Genomic DNA, 25,532 nt, shown 5'->3' with positions numbered 1-25,532 from the left:
ATTTTTTTACCATTATGAGAGAAGATGCATGCGCACATAAAAAAGAAGAGTATACAATTTGAGAGCATACCTAAACCGCGCACACTTCGGCGGCATCGACGGCGTTTCCACTAACATTGAGGTGAGCGAATAATGTTTCTGTGGTATGCGACCATTGCGACAAAATTGAGGGTATGTTTTGTCAGTTTTTTTTATTTGGTAATTTTATACTATTTTACCACATATGAAAAGAATCAAAGCTTACACATAACAAAGCACGATGATGACCCGATCATGGATTTTTTTTCCAGATTTAGATTTTATTCGGCTTGCCCATAGTTAAATCGGAATCTGCAAAAAATCCATTCGAATCATATACACCCTCCTCTCATATCAAAACGTAGTTTTTATAACCCTTTTATATATCCTGATTTAACGGATGCTTGCACGATTATGCAATGAACTGATCAATGCGTTTTAAATGTAAGGTACAATCGCCTGCATAACGTTTATCTGCACCTGCTTAATAGCCATGCAGTCTATTTATAGAAATGTAAACATTTCTGCTAGCCCATGTAGACTGACTGTCTTCTTGGAGGTAACATAATATGTCTATCCAAAATGAAATAAACTAGTTCAGTAGATATTTAAATATTGGCCTTTTCGGTGGCTTAGCTGAATACTGTTGTAACGCATTAAATTTCTATCGTGTGTTACAACCATTTTGTACTTTATATTAACCCATGTTTTGTGTGCCAATCCACATAAACCAAGTCTGTAAACTGATTATTTGGCAGATTATAATTAGGCAGACATTTAGCTAATGCAATTATTTAGTGTATAATGCAGACGACATTTTAGATGTGGAGTGTCAAATAAAATAAAACCGTATCCGTTTACTCTAATGCTTGTGTGTCAGTTTTGTTTCAAGCTTGAATAATGAGTTCGATTTTTCCAGATGGAATTTTTATAGACTAAGATTTAATTCGGCTTGCCCCTAGTTAAATCAGAATCTGCCGAAAATCCACTCGAATCAAATACACCCTCCCCTCATATCAAAAAGTGGTTTGCATGACCCTATAATATATCCTGTTTATACGGATGCGTGCACGACTTTTCAATGAACTGATCAATGCATGTAAGGTACAATCGTCTGCATAAAGTTTATCTGCACCCGCTTAACAGGCATGTGCAGTCTATTTATAGAAACGTTAAAAATTCTGCAAGGCCATGTAGAATGACTCTTCTTGGAGGTAACATAATATGATAATACAAAAAATCAAAGCGCTGAAAGCGCTGAGGAACGGTGGCTCCGAGAGGATAAGCAATTTATTTAAATGATGACAGGAATTTCAGAAACAAATTGATAGGAACACACAGGAAAATTGAGAGGTGGGGTTCATTTTATTAGGCGTGATATATACATATAGAACATATATATACAGTGTAAGATAAAAATAACGTATGTAGAATATTTTTGAACATTTTAGGGTTAGGACGTTTGTTATTTCGTCTAAGTAGTTGAAAGGGACATACAGATACACAAGTTGATATGAAATGTATGCCATTGTATATTTTCATGCAGTAAGTATGCATAATATGGTCAATTTTTAAAACTCATCCAGGCATGTATGCTGAAAGATGTTAATATTGTTCACAATGGAAATGAACATCACGTTAATGTTGAACAAGAGCTGTCACAGAGACAGCGGGCTTGACTATACCGCCGCTTTCAGTGTAAGGATTGAAAAGTTTTGGCGAAACATGCATGGATCACTGTTAGATAAGATTTCAATGCAATTCATGTGGTGAGATATTAACATAAATGTAGTTACATGGAAAATTTCAACCAGAATGTTTAAGTCTAATAATAAAGGGCAATTATTTGCAAAATACAGTTATATATCTTGGTTATTCAATTACATTGAGTAGTTGGATACCATTCTATAAAGTCTCAATGCAATACATCGAGTAGTTGCTGAGAAATTTACCTATGTGTGCTTTCACGCAAAACCTTAACCAAAATTTCTATGTCGAATAATAAAGGGCAATTATTTGCATTAAATGAAACTAGAGCTATCTTACATGGGGAAGTTTGATGGTTGAGTACAATTGTATGAGTCTCAATGCAATACATGAAGTAGTTGCTTTGATATTTTTATAATGTGTGCTTGCACGCAAAACCTTAACCAGAATTTCTAAGTCGAATAATAAAGTCCTATTATTTGGATTAAATGCAAACATGATTCAGTAGGTTGGATTGTTGAGTACCATTGTATCAAGTCTCAATGCAATATCTCAAGTACTTAATGAGATATTTACCTATGTGTGCTTGCACGCAAAACCTTAACCAGAATTTCTAAGTCATATAATAAAAGCCTATAATTTGCATTAAATGCAAAGAAGAGTTATCTTACTTGGTTAATTAAGTAGGTTGGATGGTTGAGTACCATTGTATTAAGTCTAAATGCGATACCTCAAGAAGTAACTGTGATATTAACGTATGTGTGCTTGCAAGCAAAACCTTAACCAATGTGTGACGTTGACGCCGACGCTTGGGTGAGTAGTATAGCTCTCCATATTCTACGAATAGTTTAGCTAAAAATTGATATGAAAATACCATCTGCATGCAGACAGAACATGGAAACAAACAACATAGCAAATGAAAAGTGTTTTGTAGGAGTAGTACAATGTTTTATTTAAATATCAAAATCAACGTAAAGTAGTAATACATTCAGTAAATATCTGTGTTGGAAATATGTATGTGAGCAAACTATGCATGTTTTGATGTGGTTGGCAATAAACACATGTGTAAATGCACATGAAAAATGTATCAACATTATCAACATAAACACTGAAAGAACATGTACAAATGTATGAATGAAACATTTATGTGTTATCAGTGTTTATGCACCATTTTCAATAAAAGTTTCAGTATAAAGCAACAACTGGTACAAAAATTGTGGTCATTGCAGCATTGCTATATTATGATAGATGGCACAGTGTAATTGCAAGCATGTTTAGTTGTGGAATACGGATGAGTAAGAGATGCTTATGAGTAAGAGCTGAGCATCGTTAATAAAGATTGTTTGTCATTATTCAGTAAACTATACATCGAAATTGGCAGATGAAATAAACAGAGCATCCGAAAAGTTTATGGTCAGTATGTGGTACATCTCGTATTAAAAACAAGTTAAAGCTTGTGTACTCCTCCTCATAATGATTTCCATGGCAACAGGGCAATGGTCCATTTAGAACGTCTGAATGTTCTTCGGATAGTGGCTTGAAGGCATGTTACATCACAGCTGAGTACATCAGAGCTGAGTAAATCAATATCATGGTGGCGTTGACTTCCTGAAGGCTTCAGTTTTCTGAAAGTACATGTACCACATACATAGTCATTAATATTCATTGCATTGTAGAATTAGGAAGTGACTACAACACATTTTTTTGGAAACTAATAGAAACTTCTATTTTTATTTTATGTGTGCTGAAATTTCTAAGTAGTTGTTCATTTTATATGCACACACAAACAGGTCTAGATGAACAAGAAACGTCATTTGAAGGTGAAATGGTGGGAACTGATTCATTTCTGAAAAATGCATGCATTTAAAATATGATGGAAAAAGAAATGCAATGCAATGTAAAGCATTGTATGAAAATAAATAGTAAATAAAACCTGACCTGTTGGTATCTGAATTACATGCAACATGTCAACATTTAATGTTGATGAAAAATATACCAAACCCTAACAATACATATACGACAGATAACTGTGGTCTTGAGCCTATTTAAGCTACATTTTTTCAGAAACAGACTTCAAAACTCCTATAGTTCATCTTCAGGCTATATGCAACACATACTGAAAGTTTGGAAATGATATATCAAACAATAAATGAATGAGACAAATATAAGCACCTGTGGTATTTTCATAAAAAGCAGAAACAGCCATTTCCCTCAAATGGTAAGCTGCAAACCTTTGAAGAGCCATTATTTTCTTATGCATTGGAATAATTTGACCAAGTAAAGTTTTCCTTGTAGCTTTCAATGGTGTCTATAGAACCACAAAAATGGCCTGCCTGCTCTTTTAAGATTTTTTCTAAGTAAAATAAGGTTTTTGCACTTCTTTTGCGCTTAGAGTTTTATATAAATATGAGGCCAAAAGGGCCTATGCTCTACTGGCTGGGTTTGTGTGGTCAACATCACTGTTTTCGAAAAGAACCAACCCCTTATGGGTTTCTCAATACTCAAAACTGAAGACTGTATCATGTTCGCAAGCATTTATTACACAATAGCATTTTTTTATACTATCAAGGCCCATAATCTAATGATTTCAAGGCCCATAATCTAGGCATGCATGGGCAGATCTAGCTGGTTTTCGAAAGCAACCCAGCTCTAATGGATATCCAAATACTGTACAAGTTCCATCAAGATACAATCAAAACTGAAGACTGTATCGTGTTAACGAGCAATTGTTTACTGACATATATACTGATTTTTTTAACTATCAAGGCCCATAATCTAGACATGCATGGGTGGATCTGGCTGGTTTTCAAAAAGAACCGAGCTCTTATGGATATGTAGATACTTTACAAGTTTCATCGAGATACAATCAAAACTGAAGACTGTATCGTGTTAACGAGCAATTGTTTACTGGCACACTGATTTTTTTATACTATCAAGTCCCATAATCTAGGCATGCATGTGCGGATCTGGCTGGTTTTCGAATGGAACCGAGCTCTTATGGATATGTAGATACTGTACAAGTTTCATCGAGATACAATCAAAACTGAAGGCTGTATTGTGTTAACGAGCAATTGTTTACCGATACGCTGATTTTTTTATACTATCAAGGCCCATAATCTAGGCATGCATCAGCGGATCTGGCTGATTTTCGAATGGAACCGAGCTCTTATAGATATGTAGATACTGTACAAGTTTCATCATGATACAATCAATACTGAAGACTGTATCGTGTTAACGAGCAATTGTTAACTGACAAACTGACTTTTTATACTATCAAGGCCCATAATCTAGGCATGCATGGGCAGATCTGGCTGGTTTTCGAAAGCAACCCAGCTCTAATGGATATCCAAATACTGTACAAGTTCCATCAAGATACAATCAAAACTGAAGACTGTACCGTGTTAACGAGCAATTGTTTACTGACATATATACTGATTTTTTTAACTATCAAGGCCCATAATCTAGACATGCATGGGTGGATCTGGCTGGTTTTCAAAAAGAACCGAGCTCTTATGGATATGTAGATACTTTACAAGTTTCATCGAGATACAATCAAAACTGAAGACTGTATCGTGTTAACGAGCAATTGTTTACTGGCACACTGATTTTTTATACTATCAAGGCCCATAATCTAGGCATGCATGTGCGGATCTGGCTGGTTTTCGAATGGAACCGAGCTCTTATGGATATGTAGATACTGTACAAGTTTCATCGAGATACAATCAAAACTGAAGGCTGTATCGTGTTAACGAGCAATTGTTTACCGATACGCTGATTTTTTTATACTATCAAGGCCCATAATCTAGGCATGCATCAGCGGATCTGGCTGATTTTCGAATGGAACCGAGCTCTTATAGATATGTAGATACTGTACAAGTTTCATCATGATACAATCAATACTGAAGACTGTATCGTGTTAACGAGCAATTGTTTACTGACAAACTGACTTTTTTATACTATCAAGGCCCATAATCTAGGCATGCATGGGCAGATCTGGCTGGTTTTCGAAAGGAACCAAGCTCTTATGGATATGTAGATACTGTACAAGTTTCATCGAGATACAATCAAAACTGAAGGCTGTATCGTGTTAACGAGCATTTGTTTACAGGATTTTTATACTATCAAGTCCCATAATCTAGGCATGCATGGTCGGACCTAGCTGGTTTTCGAAAGGAACCGAGCTCTAATGGACATGTAGATACCGTACAGGTTTCATCAGATACAATCAAAACTGAAGGCTGTATCATGTTAACATGAATCGTTTACAGATGCACGGACGCGCATACTACATACAAATTACCATCGCATAAGCTCTACTGGCCAAAAAATGACATAGAGCCAAACTGAAATGCTTCAACTTGTCAAAATTTTGCTTTTCTTATCCACTTATTATAGTTATATACAAAGGTAACAGAACTGTTCAGTTTAACAAAATAAATTTAGTGATAATGTATTTACAGACAGTCTAAACACCACTTTATGCCAAATTGTTTGCTTCCGGGACAAATGGCGCAACAAAAGAAATGGCAAGAAAACACCCAAACTGAAAGATTCATGACAACTGCTAGTGTTTTCATGTATGAGGTGGCTACATGATGTAGAAAATGCAGAGATAGCATTCATATGCCCATTTTTAATTTTTTTTTACTTTAAGTATCTGTTTTGAAGGCAAGATTTGGCATTAAATTCAAAGTACAGCACTTCACCAATGTCTACAAGTTGCTTATCTACACCTGATTTGCTATAAATCTCACTCTTTTGATCATTTACACACAAACAAGTACTACAGAGTTGACTTACATCTTCATTCTTCTGAAATATTGGATTCAGAGCTGTATCTCCTGGATTCAGATTGCAGGACTACTGCCGGGAGAAAAAAGGCGCAGCTAACTGGAGCTTATTAGCACATCATGATCTGCAAGCAAGACACAAAAGCAATGTTTTACACTTATAAAACTATCTGCCAATACTGTTAAAGTTTGAAAAAGGCCTGTAAACACTCATTTGAGGCATACACAACCTTTTATGTGGTCATAAATGTGATAAATATGCAGAAAAGCTTATGAATTGAAAGATTTTCAGGACAAATTTTATGAAGTATGTAGTCTTTTGGACATTTTGCTATCAGTTTTTAACAATTCAAAGGTTAATCTCATCTTATTGAGTACCCAGATGCATTTTGAAAGAATTAAAACCAGACAGGCTTAGAATTTCTTCTTACTTGGAGACGGTATTCCTTTCTCTTAAATCCTTGCTGAGAGCCGGTATGGAAAACCACATGAGACCACATTTTTACCAGCACTGGTTCTTGTCCTTGAAGATTCCCCTGTGGCTACAGCAACCAGGCTGGCTATTGAAATAAACAATACATTAGGGTTTTAAGACATTTATAATGTATTAAGGTTGTTTTTATAATGCATGAGGGAAAAGGCTCTAATCTTTATGAAAGCGGCTCACTTTTTATTTCTTTTGCCTTGAGAAATGTCAAGTTTTTCAATGTATAAACTGAATAAATAAATGAATATATATGAATGATTGATAGAATGAATTAATGAATTAAAGAAAGGTGGCGTTATTTCTTTAAAATAGGGATCTCATTGTGTTGCTGTGATTGTTGAAGTAATTATTTCTTGTCTATAAGCTGAAAATCATATGCACACTAAATAAAACATCATTCTGCATCAAATGTGCAGTAAGTTTTGTTTAATTCCTTATAGAATTTTAAATTAATGTAATGTTGCTTAAAAGAGCAAACAAAATGTGCGAATAGATGCACAATACAGATCAAAGACTAATACAAGTCAGCAGTTTCATTAGAAAATAATATTATTATAAAAGCCGCACCAGAAATGATCGACAAACAACATAAAAGAAATTCATTTAGGAATGGAACAAACAGTATCAACGGGCTTATATGACACAAACTTACTCACTTTATACTTCAGTTTGGATACAATTTTCCATTATATGATCTTGAAGTACTAACAAATTACATCATGTCGGCATGTTGGCATACACCAAGTACAGCTCGGCCGGGTGGGCAGCTCGGCGGGTTCTTTACAGTTCCTCCCGGGTCTGTTTAAAATAATAAGAAAGGAAAATAAATAAATCAACAACAAGGTCTACCCAAACATACAATTATTGACGCCCTTATAGCCTATACAACATACTCAATTAACCCATCTCTGGCATGCCAGTTTAAATTGATGGGTTCAACTTTTAAGTGTTGCTCCACGACCAAAAGCTGCTCATGACAGGTGCGATGAAGCCAACACTTGATGATAAACAAAATATCACGTTTCAGTCTGAAAACTACAGATGTAACCTAAATCTGGCATTTTTTCTGGGCTTTATTTTATATAAACACTTCTTTATTACAAACTGTAAACATATTTGAGAACGAAACGGTACGAAACTGGGGACGAACACAAACTTTGTGAAAAAACATGGTGTTTTTTTTTACAAATATTTAAAGAATAGACATAAAATTTATTCATTCTTAATGTTTACACTTATTTACACAAGGTGTACTTGCAGTTTGAAGCTGTCAGCAACAGTTTCATGCATTAATCATCAAACATCTGACTTAGTGAAAACTGTAGTTTCACTTCGCGGCAGCCATTTTGGATTTTTGTTTACATTTTTGCTAAGTCTATAAATGGTCTAAGAACGTTCATAGTCCAGTTGTTTTCGTATCAAAAGTGATAAAAAACTATGAGAGGCCCCTCCCATGCTTAAAAACAAACCAAATAATCCTTTGTACTTGCCTTAAAACATGAAAAAAACGTTTAATCAAATTTTCACTTTCGTTTTTCTTTTAGAAAAACCACGTTTTCAGTTAGTTTTCAGTGAACTCTGACTGGATCCCAGAATATTTCATCATCTAATTTTAACTATAAATAGCCACATGGTTCTCCGCAAATGTTGATATATATTTTAAAAAGGGTATAAAACCGGTACCAGCATGTGGTCGCCTTCCGTGGAAAATTAATATTCATGAGATTCAGAAGGGGAGATTACTACAATAGACTTGGCATCACTACAGTAGATTCTTACAACTACGTAGTAGGTCACGAAACTGTGTGAGCCACGAACGGCACGAATGCATATATTAACGAAAAGCATGATATACGTCATCAAAATTAGCTAAATGAACTACACAAATTCACATCCTAATCTAAACAAATTTAATAATAGAATAAACACGCAGGTTCATGATTTAGGCCTCTCAATTAATGTAGGTCACGCACATAAACAGGTAAATATACAGTGTACATAATGAAGCAATTTCAATAACTGTCATGCCACGCACACATAGAGCCGTTCATGTGTAGCAATCTGATTATAAAATACTTACAATACACATTTATTCCAGCTGAAGTCCATGAGACACTCTTAGGCAGGGCGCTTACAAAATGGCGACGATCGAAAAGTGAAATGACTAGAATCTATGCTAAATACAAGCGGAGTAATCTGTATAATATACTTTATCGATATACGGTTTCAAAAAAGCATTCACTTTGTTCATTTGTTTATTGATCAGTAAAATAGCGTTTAAATATCCTTTCATTTTTAAGGAAATTTTAGAATTGTTTGGAATCGATTAATCAATTATGGTAACTATTTGTTATACCGACTCACACCTGTAACAATACATTTAGTTTTTCGCCGTTTTAGAGCGGTTGCGTATAAATATATTGTCGTCATTTTGTGATTTTTCAAGCTGTATTTTCAGGGATATGCAAAATGAACGAGTTCAAGTGTACATTACTATACATCAATTCAGATTTGATGAAGTTTAAAGATGTCATGTGTATTCAATCATTCAATGAGCGCATTATTTCGACCGCTTCACCGTGTAATCATTTGTAGTAACGATCCTGATGTGCCTACTATGAACGTGGCCCTGAAGGGCCCTCGTTCAAAAATAAAGAAGTTCAGTAGATAATGAAACATTGGCTTAGAAGAATACTGCTGTAAAGCATTCAGTTTAAAGAGTGTGTTACAACCAGCTTGCAGTCTGTAAACTGATTCATGCGTCGGGCAGATTTCAATAAGAGAGACAGTTAGCAAATGCAATTATTTAAAATACGTGTGTTATAAGTTTTTCTTTTCTACAGACAACCTAGTTCAAACGCAGACGACATTTTAGATGTGGAGCGTTTAATCTAAAAAAAAAACAAAACCTAAAGCCGTATTCGTGTACTCAATGTTTGTTGGTTTGTTTTGTTTTAAACTTGAATAATGAGCTAAACTTTGCCAACGATTCAAATTTATCAACCTTTTGCAACTTTCTAGAAAGGTTTTCAAGCTGCTTATTTTTTAATTTAATAATTTGTATCCGCGTTATATACCAGATTCAAATGATTTATCAGTTTTGAATGTAAAAAAATGAAAATTGTAGAAATGAAACATGCTTTGAATAATTTACTGGCAATGACAATAAAGCATTTTGTAGACCAATTCATTTCGATACTCTATGAAATGGAAAAAAATAAATATTTTAAAATATGTAAATTCTGACATATTATATCAGATAGGTTATCAGATACACAGCGTATAAACCATAAAAATCCCATATCAATATCACAAAACATCATCCGAACTGCAATATATCCTAACAAACTATTACGAAACACACAGCATGTGAACAATAGTACATCCTTACACAATAGTATCAACAAAACAACATACAAACTATATTCTTTCCCTACAAACTATTACAAAACAAAATAGCATAAGAACCATAATAAATCTCTATACGAATATTACAAAACATTAAAATACTGTGTATTTCCACAAACCAGTATTCTAATCCACAGCATATGAACCATTATAAATCTCTACATAATGTTACAAAACAAAACAACATACAAACTATAGAATATCCCTACAAACTATTACCAAATAACACATAATATGAACGCATACAAACCATTATAAATACCTACATAATAATACTAAACAACACTGCATACAAACTTTAGTATATCCCTATAAACTTTAGCAAAACAACACAGCATATGAGCAATATTAAATCCCAACACATTATTACGAAACATAACAGCATTCAAACTTAAGTAAACCCCTACAAGCTATCAATAAACAGCACAACATATTGCCCCATTATCAATCCCAATAAAACATTACAAACCAACACAATATACAAACTATACTAATCATGTCTGGCTATCCCGACAAACTTTTACCAAAAAAAAAATCATTATACGAATTGCAGGTAATATGTGCATACAACACAGGATACGATCTATAGTACATTATACCTACAACATATTACAACAACACAGCATGATTATGCTGCATACCTAGTTATTTTTTATATATATAGTATGTATGCACTGTGCTGTTTGTGGAGTTTTGTGCTGTTCTTCCATGTTCCTTGTTTGTGATTTTTTGTTTTTGTGTTCTATGTCTTTGGCGTTTACCCAGTGCCATTTAACTGGGTTTATGCTTAAACTTTTTGCTACTGAGCTTGTTTCTGTAGTTTTTCACATGAGTTTTCATAGCAAATCCTTTCACATTACTACTATACAACATCATATTATGAAATTATGAACTAATTAGTTATAACAAAACAACACAAAAGACAAACTTTAGAAAACCTATAAGGCCACACCAAATTAATAACTTGTTCATCGGATTTCCCGCACCTATTTCTTCAGAAAAGCAAAAAAAATTTTTTTATTATTTTTATCACTTGCGCCCGCACCATCTAAAAAAAATAGTGATTTTTTTTTACAAGCGCTAATTTATTTAGTAGAATGTAGCCTATTCCCTTATCGCGTTTTTCGATCGTAACAATTATCAATGCACCGGCTCAATCATGCAGCCGCTCTAATTAGAGTCTATGAACGATATAGAACCAGATACAAGCGTCTAGATGACCGAGACTAAAACACTTCCTGATTCTTCAAAAATTACGTCAACATTTCAACAAATTACAATTCTACTACCATTTAAAGTTTGATTAAATTTTGGACAAATGTTTTTGTTTTAATTTGGCTCCCGCTAAAAGTAAACGTATATATACTGGGCAAGAGTTGCTGAATTTTATCGTGAATGACAGTGAATTTGGTTAGGACATGTTTGACGGGAATTCGGATGACCGTTACAGTGAAAAGACAGTTTCCAATCGGTCATCTATACCTACTACACCTGTCCAGGTAAAACTTCAGGTTTGTATTTTAACGTCTTTGTTGTTTTGCTGTTAATATAGCAAATATGATGTATGTTTTGTATTATTTGTTTTCTTCAAAAATATACATTTCATGATTTATGCATATTTGTTTTTATTTTGCTACAGATCAGAGTATAGTGTTTATTTAATTCATATGCAATGCATGTACATTAATAGAAAAATATCGAAAGTTTGGCCAAGAAACGAGCACCACCTTTCTTGTGTTATCATCAAACTGTTTCAGTAATGCATACAACATTATACAACAAAGAACATTAATGTATAATATTGCTTATTAAAATTTCAAATTCCTCCGACGCAGCGGATCATGAAATTCCTGTCCCCATAAGACAACGAGAGCGTGCTCGGGGTGGAGGCCTTGGTCGCCAATGAGTCAATGTTCGTGGACAGTAGGATGACGCTGAAAATTAATCTGACTGTCATTCATGTGTGCTTCATGCAATCCCATGAGTTTTACCATTCACACAAAAACATCAAACAAGCCGGATTGTGTATATTTTGTAAATATTAGTCAAAAACGATAAAAAAGGTGTCAGACTGTGTGATTGGAAAAGGTTCATGTGTATATTTAAACTATATATGGAAATCATTCAAGTGTTAAATATTTATGCTGATTGGTTTTTGTCTGTGAAAAAAATATTGCATATTCTTGTATTTTCTTGAAATATTGTTTTGCTATATATGAAAATTGACACAATCAGTATTTGCAGTACAACAGAAGTAAAAGTGTCTTTTGTATACATGTTTATGTTTTCTATTACTTGTCCTATATTTGAACAAGATATCTAAAAAAAATAAGGAAAATCTGCAAGTTTAAAAAAGATAGGCGTTAAATTCTGAGAAAGACTAAAATCAGTCTGGCGCTGGCTGGAATTTTCTGTGACATATTTTCAGCTGAAATGGTTTACAATACGGTGCAGGTTTTTTGTAAATTCTTATCTTCAAACTTAGATGGCTACCAATGCCAATCGTGTAGTCAAAGCAAGAGTGATAGCTGTAGTTTATATTTGATTGCAAATGACTATATTCATTTTGTGAGTTATTTTTCAAGTCACCTTGTCTAGTCATTTCCATGGCATGAGATACGATAATGTATTTTAATACAGAATTATTTTTAACCAAGTTTTCCTTAGGAAAAGTGGAAAACCTAGTTAATAGATTTGGATATGCCATTGGGCAGGCAGGTGGCTGTGACCACTGGCGCTTGTGTCCAGGCTTTAACTTAGCCATGCGTAGGGTATTTTGAAAAAACTAAATTCAAAAAGGTTTAAAAAAACTTGAAAACTGTGGTTTGGGTTCTCTCATTTATGAAATAATTTAAAGAAATACATTTGCTTGATCTCAAATAGCATTTGTTTGATCTCAAAACTAATATTTGTATAGAATTATCTTTTAGTGTTATCATTCTTTCACTGGATGTTATCCTTGTACTGTTTACAATGTCATTGTTTAGTGAATAAAATGTGAGCAAAAGTGAGTTAAATGACTATAAATATTTGTTCTCTCTTCGCTTGCTCATCTTTTTTGCTAAATGCAAAACAAATATTTTTATTATTATTTCGCTCGTTCGTCCCATTATTTTTTGGAAAAAAATCCGATGAACAAGTTATCAATTTGGTGTGGCCTAATAGACTATTTCTACAGAAAGATAACAACACAATTTACGAACAATGGAACCTTATTAAATCCCAACTAAATAGTAAAGAACAACACAGAATACGACATGTAGTAATTCCCCAAAACAAATTAAATATATTACAATAAATAAGTATATATAGCTTATAGTATATATATAGTATATATATTTGTCTGTAATACTGTGTGAATATTTGTCTTGTTTAAATGAATGCGAACGTTCTAATTAAGGTACCATTTTATTATCATGCTTTGTCTCTGATATGTTTCAAATGAACTATAAGGTCAATTTGTCCTGTTGCATGATTCCGTACGTCTGCTATCTATGTCTGCATCTCGCAAATGCTCTAATCAGTCTGACCTTATGTATTGCATATGTTACTCGATCATGCTAATACCATTGTTTTGTTTTTTTATTATTGCAACTCTTTGCGGCTATATTGTTTTTACTTTACTATTACGACGCCGGTATTACGTGTTTAATATGACTCGTTAAAAGCTTTATAAATATTTAACGTACATCTATACATTGTGGTTTTAATGTTATTTTCTCAAATATACATGTTAATCATACATATATAACTGATGTATACAATAATCGTGTAAAAAAATAAATCTCGATATTCGAGTTTTCCTGTTTTACAGGGCTTTAGAAGAGGAAAGGGTGACACATGTTAGTTGCTAGTAGAAGTAACTGAAAAGAAACCAATGTGAATTTAATCTATGTTATTGGTATTTCCGTTGCATTAAATTATATATTGCAGTAATCGAAAACTTAGACTGTTGAGTGAGTGTGTTTATATGCCATCAAATATACCAATTCATTTTGGCAACTGCTTTGGTTTCGTATGTTTGTAATCGATTCGAACAGTATGAAAAAAAATTGTTTCTTTAAAACTTCGATTTGAAAAAACAGTACTTAGCAACAAGTGTTATAACTTAGTTCGTCATCCTGTACACACACATCGTCGGATACTCTCAGTGCACTATAACACTCTGCAGCATTTATTATAAGTTGTATATAAAGTAGTGATTATAGGATCGCCGAAGATGCACAACATTAACACCCTGTCATCCAAGATCTATCCGATCACAACATGACCTCTCTAAGAGGACACTGTACTGTTTTTGTCGAGATTTATTTTATAAGCTATAAGCTTTCACAACAATCGAGCCAAAATAAATAAGTGACAACTAATTTTAAAAATAATAGAACATACAACATTTGGTATATGTCTACCAAAATAACACAAACAACAAGGTCATACAACAATTAGTACACATCTACCGAAAATTCAAATAATAACAGACCATACAACATCTGAATTATGTCTACCGAAATATCATATGACAACACAACCTATGAACCTATGGTTTATGTCTACCAAAACATTACATAACAGTACGACTTACGATTTCTTGTAAACACTGACATAATAATACTAACAGAACAACACCATACCCTACAAAATGTTACATGAAAATATGATCAATAAACTCAAAAGTAAAACATTATTGTTCAATTTTCGCTCGAAAACAAGACGCAAAAACTCAACTTTTGGAATATCATACCTTACAACCTTCACAACATAGAACCCCATAATGCAGACCCGAGCTCTTGTCACCGCAAACACGGCATATGTGGAAGCCATCAGCACCTATAAAACAATAATTATATTTATGCTCTTTGATTAAATATCAACGAATATTTTAGTTGAATTGCAAATATCCTTTGATCAAAATTCGTGTTTAGTAATTTACTGACATTCATGAAGTTAAAATATTTGATGTTTGTTTAAAAATTCTAAATATAACCGATGTTTCTTCCTGTTTTAACAATCTTGCAATGCACTAGAAAGGATACACTATGACTAGCTTTTACAACATTCAATGAAACACATGGAGGCTTATGTTTTTGCAATTTACTAAATGAAATTATAGCGTGGAAAGGCTTTCGGTCTGCTAAGTTTCATGAGTAGGGTATCGTTATTGTAAAACACTTTAACATAAACATCAAAAGAGAGTACATGTATGCTCATGAATTCCTTCGGAAAATCAGTTTTTATGCTGATATTCAATTTAATCAAAACAATTGAGTATCAGTCACTTAAAATACTCATTCAATATGTGGAATACCAATTAATTACAAAAGTATGGAGTAATACTCGATTGCATATGTAACCTTATCTGGAACTTTGGTTTCGTAAACAATGCACTGGCACGGATAAAGCATTAAGGCAATTTAAAGTAAAATCTACACTACACTTCAAACTTGACTGAGTCCTGTTTATTTTACTACCAGGGTATGCTCGTTAAACCCAATGCGTTCAACAAAATGCATTGCACTTGCTAATGCACACTTTTAAGGCATTTTTTACAATGACAGGATCCTTGCGCAAAATTGCTCTGGATCGAATCAGCCGCATACTTTTTATTCCCTGTATGTACTGATGCGTCATAATAATGATCTCAATCTTTTTCAGTCATGCAGAAAAATAACAGATTTGTATAACTGGTTTATAAATATGCATATGCAACATGCTCAATACTCTCTGGGCTGTAATTACTGAATCAAACTGAGAAATCTTCACACACTTTCCATTCCATTCAGCGTTTCATGACTATACTCAAGTAGCAGGCCGAAATCGAAGCAGGCTTAATGTCTGTCAACGCTTTGAGCGCTTTGATTTTAAATGTAAAAAAAAATATATAACATTCATTTTGCAATGATTAAAGGTTGTTAGTATGTACCTAACCAAATAAATGGTTTAATAAAAATATGTCAAGTTGGAGCCAATTTGAGGGTATATTAAACATTCTATACTTATGAAAGAATTGCAATAACTGATGAAAGGATAAAATGAAGTATAATAATTTCATTTAAAACGTTTCGGTTTGATATCTTACGCTAAGAGGCTTTAAGGGAGCCCTTGACCGCACATTCAACAGCGCTGGGGTTAATTCGCCCGTGCGCGCATTCATTCGTCAAATGTTAAAAGTGTTATATCGATCTGCCGATGGAAGATTCAGATTCAGATTTATGGAAATCAAAATTTGCAGGCCTACAGCCTATAAAGTAATAACTAAGCCTAATGATGAAATACATAAAGGGCCGAATTCAGAACAACCACTCTTACTCACACTTAATGAGTTGATCCACCATAATCACATGAGTGAAAAGTGAAAGGTAGATCTGTATTCACAGGTGTGAGTGAGACTCAAGTGTTTTACGTGAGTGGGACATGAGGACTTAGAGGATTGGTTGTGAATACGAATTGAATGAGTATGAGTGTTAAATGTTCATGGCAAGTAGAAAAGATGGAATATATCAGATATTTGGAACAAATAAGGGAAATCCTCAGTCCCAGACAATATCATTGAGACCGGGATATTAAATATTATTATTTTTGTTATTATATTATTCTAATTATCATTATCATTATTGTTATTATTATTATTATTATTATTATTATTATTATTATTATTATTATTATTATTATTATTATTTTATTTTTATTATTTTATTTTTATTTTATTTTTATTTTATTTTATTTTTATTTTATTTTTATTTTATTTTTATTATTATTAGCAGAAGCAGTAGCAGAAGTAGTAGTAGTAGTAGTAGTAGCAGTAGCAGTAGCAGTAGCAGTAGCAGTAGCAGTAGCAGTAGCAGTAGCAGTAGCAGCAGCAGCAGCAGTAGCAGTAGCAGTAGCAGCAGCAGCAGCAGCAGTAGCAGTAGTAGTAGTAGTTTATCGTTATTTTTTTATTATTATCATCCAATTTTCCCTACATCTCTTGAGTTGTTTTTCACTCCATAGTGTAATTTCCCCATAATAAGATGATCGCTTATTCTATTTAAACATATTTCATTTTATAAATATTTAAATCACGTGCTACATGCTTAAAAAACAACAACAACAAAACATGCATTTAAATGCATGTCGCATCAGGTTTTGAACATTCCAAAATGTTTATCTTTTATTAACCAATTCCTTTAAAATGCTAAATTCAGTTTCAGAATAATATTGTCGTTTGTTTGTCGCCATTTCCAACAATAAGGTTCACAAATCTCAAATAAACATATGTTTATATTGTATCCTGTAAACACCCCATAATCAAACAGATAATCCGATATAATCCTGATACATACATGCATTGGTCACATGATAAATGGAGTGTGAAATTCGAACGGATCACTTGCGTGTCCCTTACGTTCATGTGATTGGAGTGTAAATGAGATTGGCTGTTCTGAATTCGGCTCTTATTGATTCCTGTGAATACGAACGGATCTCTTGAGTGTCGCTCCCCTTGTCCAACTCAGATCTTCACATGAGTGTCCCTAACGTGAATATGGTTGGTGCGTAAATAAGAGTGGATGTTCTGAATTCGGCCCAAAGACTAACGTTCTCTCTATTAAATGAAATACATTCAGGCTAAATTATACATCATTAAATGAAATACATTAATGTTTACATTTTCATCATTAAATGAAATTCAATTAAGCTAATTTTCTCAGCACGACATATGATTCATTTATGCTAATGTTCTGATCCTTGAAAAATGTACATTTAGGCATTCCCCAGCACTTAGTGGAATTAGTTTCCCGCCTTTTCACAAAGTTGTAATTCACTAAAATGAATACAATAAGGCTAACTTTCTCAACACTAAAGAAAATAGAATAAGGCAAACTTTCTCATTTTTAAATTGAGAGTATTTAGACATTTTTCTCAGTACTAATTAAATCCATTTAGGCTTTGTTTCTTAACTATAATAAATGAATTAGCTAAAAATTAATGAATAATTGATCGATCGATGTATGAATGTATGGATGGATGGATGGATGATATTAAATAATATTTTATTTGATATGAATAAATAAGGTTTGATTTGATTAACAATGAGTACATGTATTATAATGATGACACAGGTAATAGGAAAACTCCATTAAATGTTATTTAGTGTAAAAATTCAAAGCTTTCACGGGGAAACTTGTACATTCAACTTTGTCTATTTCATGAACAAATGCTTTTTAATTATACTTAAGTAACATATATGACCAATGAGTGTTTATTCATTTTTGTTGTTTTTTTATTTTAACATCACGTTTAAAACCACATATAACTTTATTATGCACTTTTTTCTCGGCAAACTTTCAATTTTTAATTCGTTGGGCGGGTTTGTTTCATACTTTGACCATATACAAATAGTAACAATAATGAAAGAAAATACTATATGAGAGAATAAAAATTATAATAATATTCTTATTTATCCCATTCATATATACCAGTAATTCTATAGTTGTAACATCATGTATTGATATTCATCATATAAATACTTTTATATTATTTAATTAAAACATATAGTAAGAAAAAAAACACATTTTATATCTATTTTTTAAGCTGCAAACTCTTTAAAAGGCAATGTTAACTAAGATATTTTGTAAGTTTTCATTCTAAGCTAAAAGTTTCCGTCGGTACAGCATTAACTAATTATTAGTTACTATGTGCATTCAACATCGTTAATCCTGAAAAGACAAGAACTCTCGCAGCAAACTCAAAATGAATTCATATAGAAATTGTAAAGAAATACGATCCCATTAAAAAAAATGCACAGCTGCACACACTGAAATTGAATATGTCTGCATTTATTTTGTTATTCGTGCAGTTGCATATGCCTGAAGCAAATTTAACGCGTACATGTGTTCGATTTTTCATGCAAAGCATTCCTAACATCCCGAATATACATGTAACATCAAACACGGTCGTTTTAGTCATGTTTCCGGAGAAAGCACAGTTTTGGTATGTGACTAAAATTTGGACAAATATATACACAACACAACAGTACAGAATAAAAGATACCACCAGGGAGGATTAAGGGCCCAAGAGGATGTATTCAATGACGAGAAACAGGCGGGAACAACGAACTTTGACTGGATGAACCACATCCGTGGTGTGACGATGCGATCTAGGATCCATCATATAAAGAGCGGCTATAAGGCACGTGAGCAACACACAGGGTAGACGGAAGAGATATCTGGTCGGGTGTCTAACAACAGTACTGAAGGTTTCTCAGCTCCTGTATTTTCACTGGCTGAAGGCGGTTCTAGGTCGGGTGTATCACAGGCGGTAGATTTCTCATTTGGTTTTCAGGGCAGTACACAGGGTACTGTTCATGAGGAGAAGGAAGATGATGGCCAAGAAAATGAAGATGACTCACCAATCTTCAGACATATCTATACTAAGGAAGTATCTCCAATATTGTGGATAACCACATCCCAGAACAGCAAAAATGGTCAATCAACAAAAGAAATGCCCCGACGTTTTGCCTTCCCTGAGGCGTGGCGCACATCGCCATACCCGGCAACTATTTGTAGTAAGGCGAAAGAACGCCAAGCCAAGGAAAGAAAATAAATCCTAAAAGAAGAGGCATGAATGACATGAGCTGGGTACGATTCAACGAGAACTTAAACATGAGCAGTTGAGAAGAAGTTGCGAGCACTACCTTTACTTACCTATGCCCTAGGAAAGGAGATATTTAGACCAGAGAAGATTCACCGATGGCATGACGGTCACCACAGAAGCCCATTTGAGGCGAGATGGATCCTCGTGGTCCCTTGCCTAGACTCATTTGGCCATTAATGGTCAACGAAATCCCTATCAGCATAACAAAATTGGAGCAGTCAATAAGCAAGCATCTGAAGAGATGGCTGGACCTCCGCCATCATTTACCAATATTGAACACTATAGCAAGTCATCAAAAGTACAGATTCCAAGCAGCTCCCTCGTCGAGTGCAAAGTCGCTAAAACACATCCGTTACTAACACTCAGAGATTCTAGCAATGTAAAGATAAATGGGACAGGCATAGAAATTAATTTGTGAAGGCATTGGTCAATGAGCCAGGCTGTAAGACCAGCCGAAAGCAGTCACAAAAACTAAGACATTGTAGGCGCTACAAACAAGGATAACGAATGTTTGAGGATCAGTCGTAAGCAGCGCTGAGAGAACTCTGATAACGCCGAGAAGAGAATCATGGTTCTGGGAGAAAATCGGTGAGCATAAAAGGAAGCACGGTCAGCAAAGGCGGTACAACTCGGACCCCAGGGGGATTGGACGAAATAGAACTTACTTGAAAGAAAGTTCACAAGGCAGGAGCTGTGGAGATATGAGCCACTTCAACTGAGTTTCCCCCTCCGATCCATGTATGACATGCTACATACTCCAACCAAATTGAAGCAGTGGAGGTTTTCAGAAAAACCTACCTGCTCGCTTTGTAAGGACATAGCATTGCTTCGGCATATACTATTGTCTTGTCCAACAGCCTTGGCGTAAGGGCGGTAAACATGGCGCCACGACAAGGTTCAAAGATAAAATGCAAAACCCTAGAAAATGAGAGGAGAGACCTTTGGATCAGACAGCGCCCAACAACGTGTTGGGGCATCTTGCAAGAATCTCCAAACTGGACAATGTTAGTAGACCTGGTGTAGAGACTGATTTTTCCGGAGGAAGTGGCCCATACCCCCTTAGGCCAGGCAAAGTTATCTGGTCCAGGTCTCCAAGTCTGATTAAATTGGTGCTTACAGAACCGTTGGAAGAGAGAAGTGAGGAGGTATTCGTGTTCAATGAAGAGAATTACCAAGTCTTGGGAATTACATGTAGAGAGAGAGGGGGTTTGGATGACATGGATCTTACCAGTGGACTTTGGGTGTAGAGGTTTTCCATCAGTCAGTGTGTAAAATGCTCGGAGCCGTGAACATTAAGGGATGAGTCAGAAAGACCGTCGTCCACGCTCTTGGGAGAGCTGCAGAGAGATTGTCCAATTGCCTCTGGCTTCGCAGTGAACAAACTTGGAAACCAACTTAGACGAAGTTGTGACTGATAACCACTCCCGGCCCTGCCATCTAGAGGGTTACCGAGATAAGGGGAGAAATCCATTGACAGATGGGCACTCGGCTGAGGACGACTGTGTCAAGCAGTACATCTGTATCTTCACAACATTTGGACCTTGCTCATGGTGCATCGACACGTATTTTAATTTCAAATAGCAAACTAGTAATACGAAAAAAAATTATACTCATGTTCATGTGTCATTATACACAAACAATTATGTCTCTTAATTTAATTAATCACGTTTTATTTTCTTCGAGAATATATCAATACATACATTAATACAATCATATACATGTACATACAACAAATTACTCAAAGAAAACACACGTTCACTGCAGCTATCCCCAGCTGGCAGAAGGTTAAAGTCAATGCCTCGAGTATTTAAAATAACTTAAATTTTTAGTGTTGTTATACAGATTCATGTATGTTAAGTATTGGGAAAGCTTATTTAATTAATATTGCCAAAAGGGGTTCAATACCGGGAAACAAGTATACATTATCACAACTCACATCAAAGGTCAAATAAAACAGTGTATAATCAATACTGTGTTTGTGTGTGTGTGTGTGTGTGTGCGTGCGTGCGTGCGTGCGTGCGTGCGTGCGTGTGTGTTTTAAATCTAGCTGAATTTTTAAACGTTAAGTTGCGTAATTCAGATTGATGTTTGTCGAGAATGGGGGGAATTGAATTATTTTAATTTATATTGCCCAAAGGGGATCAATAGCGGGAAACAAGTATTAAATCGTATGGTCAATATTAAAGCTGCACTCTCACAGATTGACAATCTTGACAATCTTTTAAACTGTTTGTCTTGGAATGAGCCAAGTTTTGCGTAAATGTCTTGAAACCACTGATACAATATTGCGTCTTGTGTCGGATTAAATCGCAGAATTTTTCATATTTACATTCAAGAATTAATGTTTTATGGCCAATGCGTTACTTACGCTTTAAGATTAAATAGAATGTTCGGCTCTTTCGAAAGAGATTGAGGTCTTTTTCATTGAGGGTTATCTGATACGAATGAATTGAAGGCATTGATACCAAAATCAGCTGCTTCTGAGCCAAAAAAATAAATATGTAAAAACTGTCAATCTGTGAGGCTGTAGCTTTAAAAGCCAAGTAAAGAACGGAAACAAAGATAAGAAAATAATATATATATATATATATATATATATATATATATATATATATATATATATATATATATATATATATATATGTATATACATCTAATAGTATGCACACTATTTAAAAGGCAATGTTAAGTAGGGAAAATATTTATATAACGCGCTATATAAAAGCAAGATAAACTCGAAAGGAATTCATACATTCATGGATTGCATATAGTGAAGAAGGATCATTTTACAATATATGCACAGCTGTGAAACAAGCCAAGACAGTATGTCATTAAGTGTGTCTGTAAAGTAGTTTTAACCGACTTTCGTTTTAAGATTATTGTCTCTAATTCATGAATATGGCGTGTGTTAAGATACATGTTATCCGATGGTCAATAACATGTATATTACTGTACGAAAGAGCATTGTACCGTGTTGGTATGTTATAATTGATAAACAATTAATTTTCTAACTTAAATTATTCAAGTGTTATTTTTTTCGGAAAATATCAATAACAAAACATACACAAACCACTCATAAAGAACACACATTGCCTTGTCAATGTCAATGCCTTGTTTATTTAAATTCTAGCTTAAATTTTAAATCGTAAATTTTTGTAATACAGATTCATATTTGGTATGTACAGTTACTTCAATTAATTCATGTATTGCAAATAGGGAAAATTGCTTTCTATGAAGCTTAATATTAAAATTGGTACAGTATTAACTAATTGAGTTTATGTTTTATTTAATTACCATGTGAAGTCGACATCGTTAATCCTTATGAGCCACATAAACTCGAACGAAACTTATTATCATATATACGTGCAGCGTGTGCATATAGAGAGGTGCAATGGTATATAATAGCTGCACAGCTTGTTCAACTTTGCATAACCATCCATATCTCTCTAACATCGATTGTGTCTGTTAAGGAGTTATGACCTATTTTTAGGCTAAGGTTAATTATTAACATTGGGACTCTGAAATTCATGCATTGTGTGCATGCAAAGTACACTTCGATCTGAAAATTGCAATTTATTTATATGGTTTAACTAGCTTGATCAATAATTAAATTAAGGAAACTCCATTTGCTATACTCTAGGTTATCAATTTCTTAATTCCTTTCATTTTCTATCACTGTTACCCCGTTAAATGCGTACATGTGTTTGATTTTTCAATGCAAATCATTTTTAACATTCTGTATGAAATATGAATCATGACCATCAGGTCATGTGCCCATAGTATAGGACAGTTTGGGCCGTAACTCAAAATTGGATCATATATTCTTGGTTTTGCTGCAGACAACACGTTTCCTTAGGTCAAACAGCAAACAGTTTTTATATACGAAATATAATTGTACAATATTGTTGTGTTAACATTGACAAAGAATTAAGTATCTTTATTTAATTTATCACGTGATATTTCATTTGGAAAAAAAAAACATCAGTGCATACATTAATATACATACATACAAAAAATCCATATACAATCAATGTAGTTTATCCCATGCAACGATGTGTGTATTTAAAGTTAAAATTTTAAAGTTCAGTTTGTTATACAGATTTGTCATTATTGAGTATAGGTTACACTTAATTAAATTAATTAATATGGACAATAAAGTTTGATATTCAGAACAAAAAATAACCTTACAACCAACATCAAAAGCCATATTAAGAGTTAAATTGAGGAAGAAGTTTTCGAATTTAATTTTATGGAAATATTTAAAAGGCAATTTATACATAAAATAAACATTTAAGTTTAACTTGAATATAAAAGTGTTGGTACAGTATTAACTAATTAATTAAATGAGTTAATTAATTACCATGTAAAGTTGACATCGTTAATCCGCAGAAGCCAAATAAACTCGAAGGAAACTTAAAATGAGTTCATAAGATTAATGTTCATGTTATGTGCACGTATAGACTTCGCGCATTTTACAATGAATGCACAACTGCATAACAGTCCGTATCAGTCTGACATTAACGTGTCGATAAATACATATTTTTTGAACTTAGTTTATTGGATTTGGGATTTGCACTACATGCATTTGCGTACGTTAAGAAAGTTAAACTTGGCGTTAATACTATATATAATTTAAATCAAAGATCAACTGATTTAAATATAATTTCAGTTGATCATTAATTTAATAAAGGTGACTCTATTTAAAGTACTCTTGTTTCGTTTTTAAATAAACTTTTTTTAATGTAATATATTAAAGCCTAATCATTGATTGAACAATATCAGTTTACTTCTTTGTCAATATTAGTTGTGATTTGTTATGGGTTTCTAAAAATCCATTAATATAGACCGCAGGAAGAACTGATCATTACGGATAAAGACAAACACAAACAAACAATCCGGTCATGATTCTTAAGAGAAGCATAGTTATGACCGGAGTTCAAATAGGGACAGAATATACTTGGTGGTGCTACAGACAAAGCCTTTTCTAAGGTGCTATAGCAAACCCTGGCGAAAGAAAATTGTACCATGTTGGTGTTTTATTTATTAACAAACAATTAAGTCTCTTGAGTTAAATTAAGAGAGAGAGAGAGAGAGAGAGAGAGAGAGAGAGAGAGAGAGCAATTCACCCCAAAAAGAACACATGTTCAATGCATTTCTTTCAAGGCAACAGTGTAACGTCGATGTCTAGTGTATTTATTTACTCATGTACTCTATTTAATTCTTTTACAGACAACTTATTTTCTCAGTTGAACTATCATATAGTTTTATGTACGAAATAACATTGTATTGTTTTGGTTTAACGGCACTCAAAAGCTTTTGATCGATGTTTTGTTGCCTCGGTCTACCTGGTTTTCTTAACCCGATTCTTAACCCAGTTTAAAAAGTACATGTGTTCGCATTTTCATGCCAAACATTGCGTAGACACTCAATGCAAATATTACTTAATTCATACTTAACTAAATAGCCACCATTAGAGCGCTCACAGTTTCTTG

At 33.8% G+C, this 25,532-nt stretch overlaps 1 protein-coding gene and 1 long non-coding RNA gene across 3 annotated transcripts in view; both read right to left on the bottom strand.

The window, feature by feature from the left end:
• Window positions 1-24,538, bottom strand: part of LOC128243881 (ecdysone-inducible protein E75-like) — a 29,010-nt gene extending 4,472 nt beyond the window's left edge. The window contains exons 1-2 of one of the 2 annotated variants that reach the window (XM_052961869.1): window positions 24,401-24,538; window positions 15,152-15,237 (exon numbers count right to left, since the gene is read on the bottom strand). In XM_052961869.1, coding sequence (XP_052817829.1) covers window positions 15,152-15,237; window positions 24,401-24,416 — 102 coding nt within the window. In that variant the 5' untranslated portion in view covers window positions 24,417-24,538. Of the gene's footprint in view, window positions 1-15,151; window positions 15,238-23,334; window positions 23,406-24,400 lie in introns of those variants that run through there. The other variant, XM_052961876.1, reaches the window with a different exon arrangement.
• On the bottom strand, window positions 567-10,008 carry LOC128243891 (uncharacterized). The gene is made up of 4 exons (XR_008262931.1): window positions 7,659-10,008; window positions 6,947-7,075; window positions 6,526-6,640; window positions 567-3,350 (listed from the first exon to the last, which is right to left on the bottom strand). It is a non-coding gene; the product is annotated as an uncharacterized LOC128243891 (long non-coding RNA).
• Window positions 24,539-25,532: the final 994 nt, after the last annotated feature.

The sequence above is a fragment of the Mya arenaria genome, chromosome 2, assembly GCF_026914265.1.
Source record: "Mya arenaria isolate MELC-2E11 chromosome 2, ASM2691426v1".
NCBI lineage: Eukaryota > Metazoa > Mollusca > Bivalvia > Myida > Myidae > Mya > Mya arenaria.
Note: the sequence above shows the minus strand (reverse complement) of the source record. Positions and strands in the feature narration are given on the sequence as shown.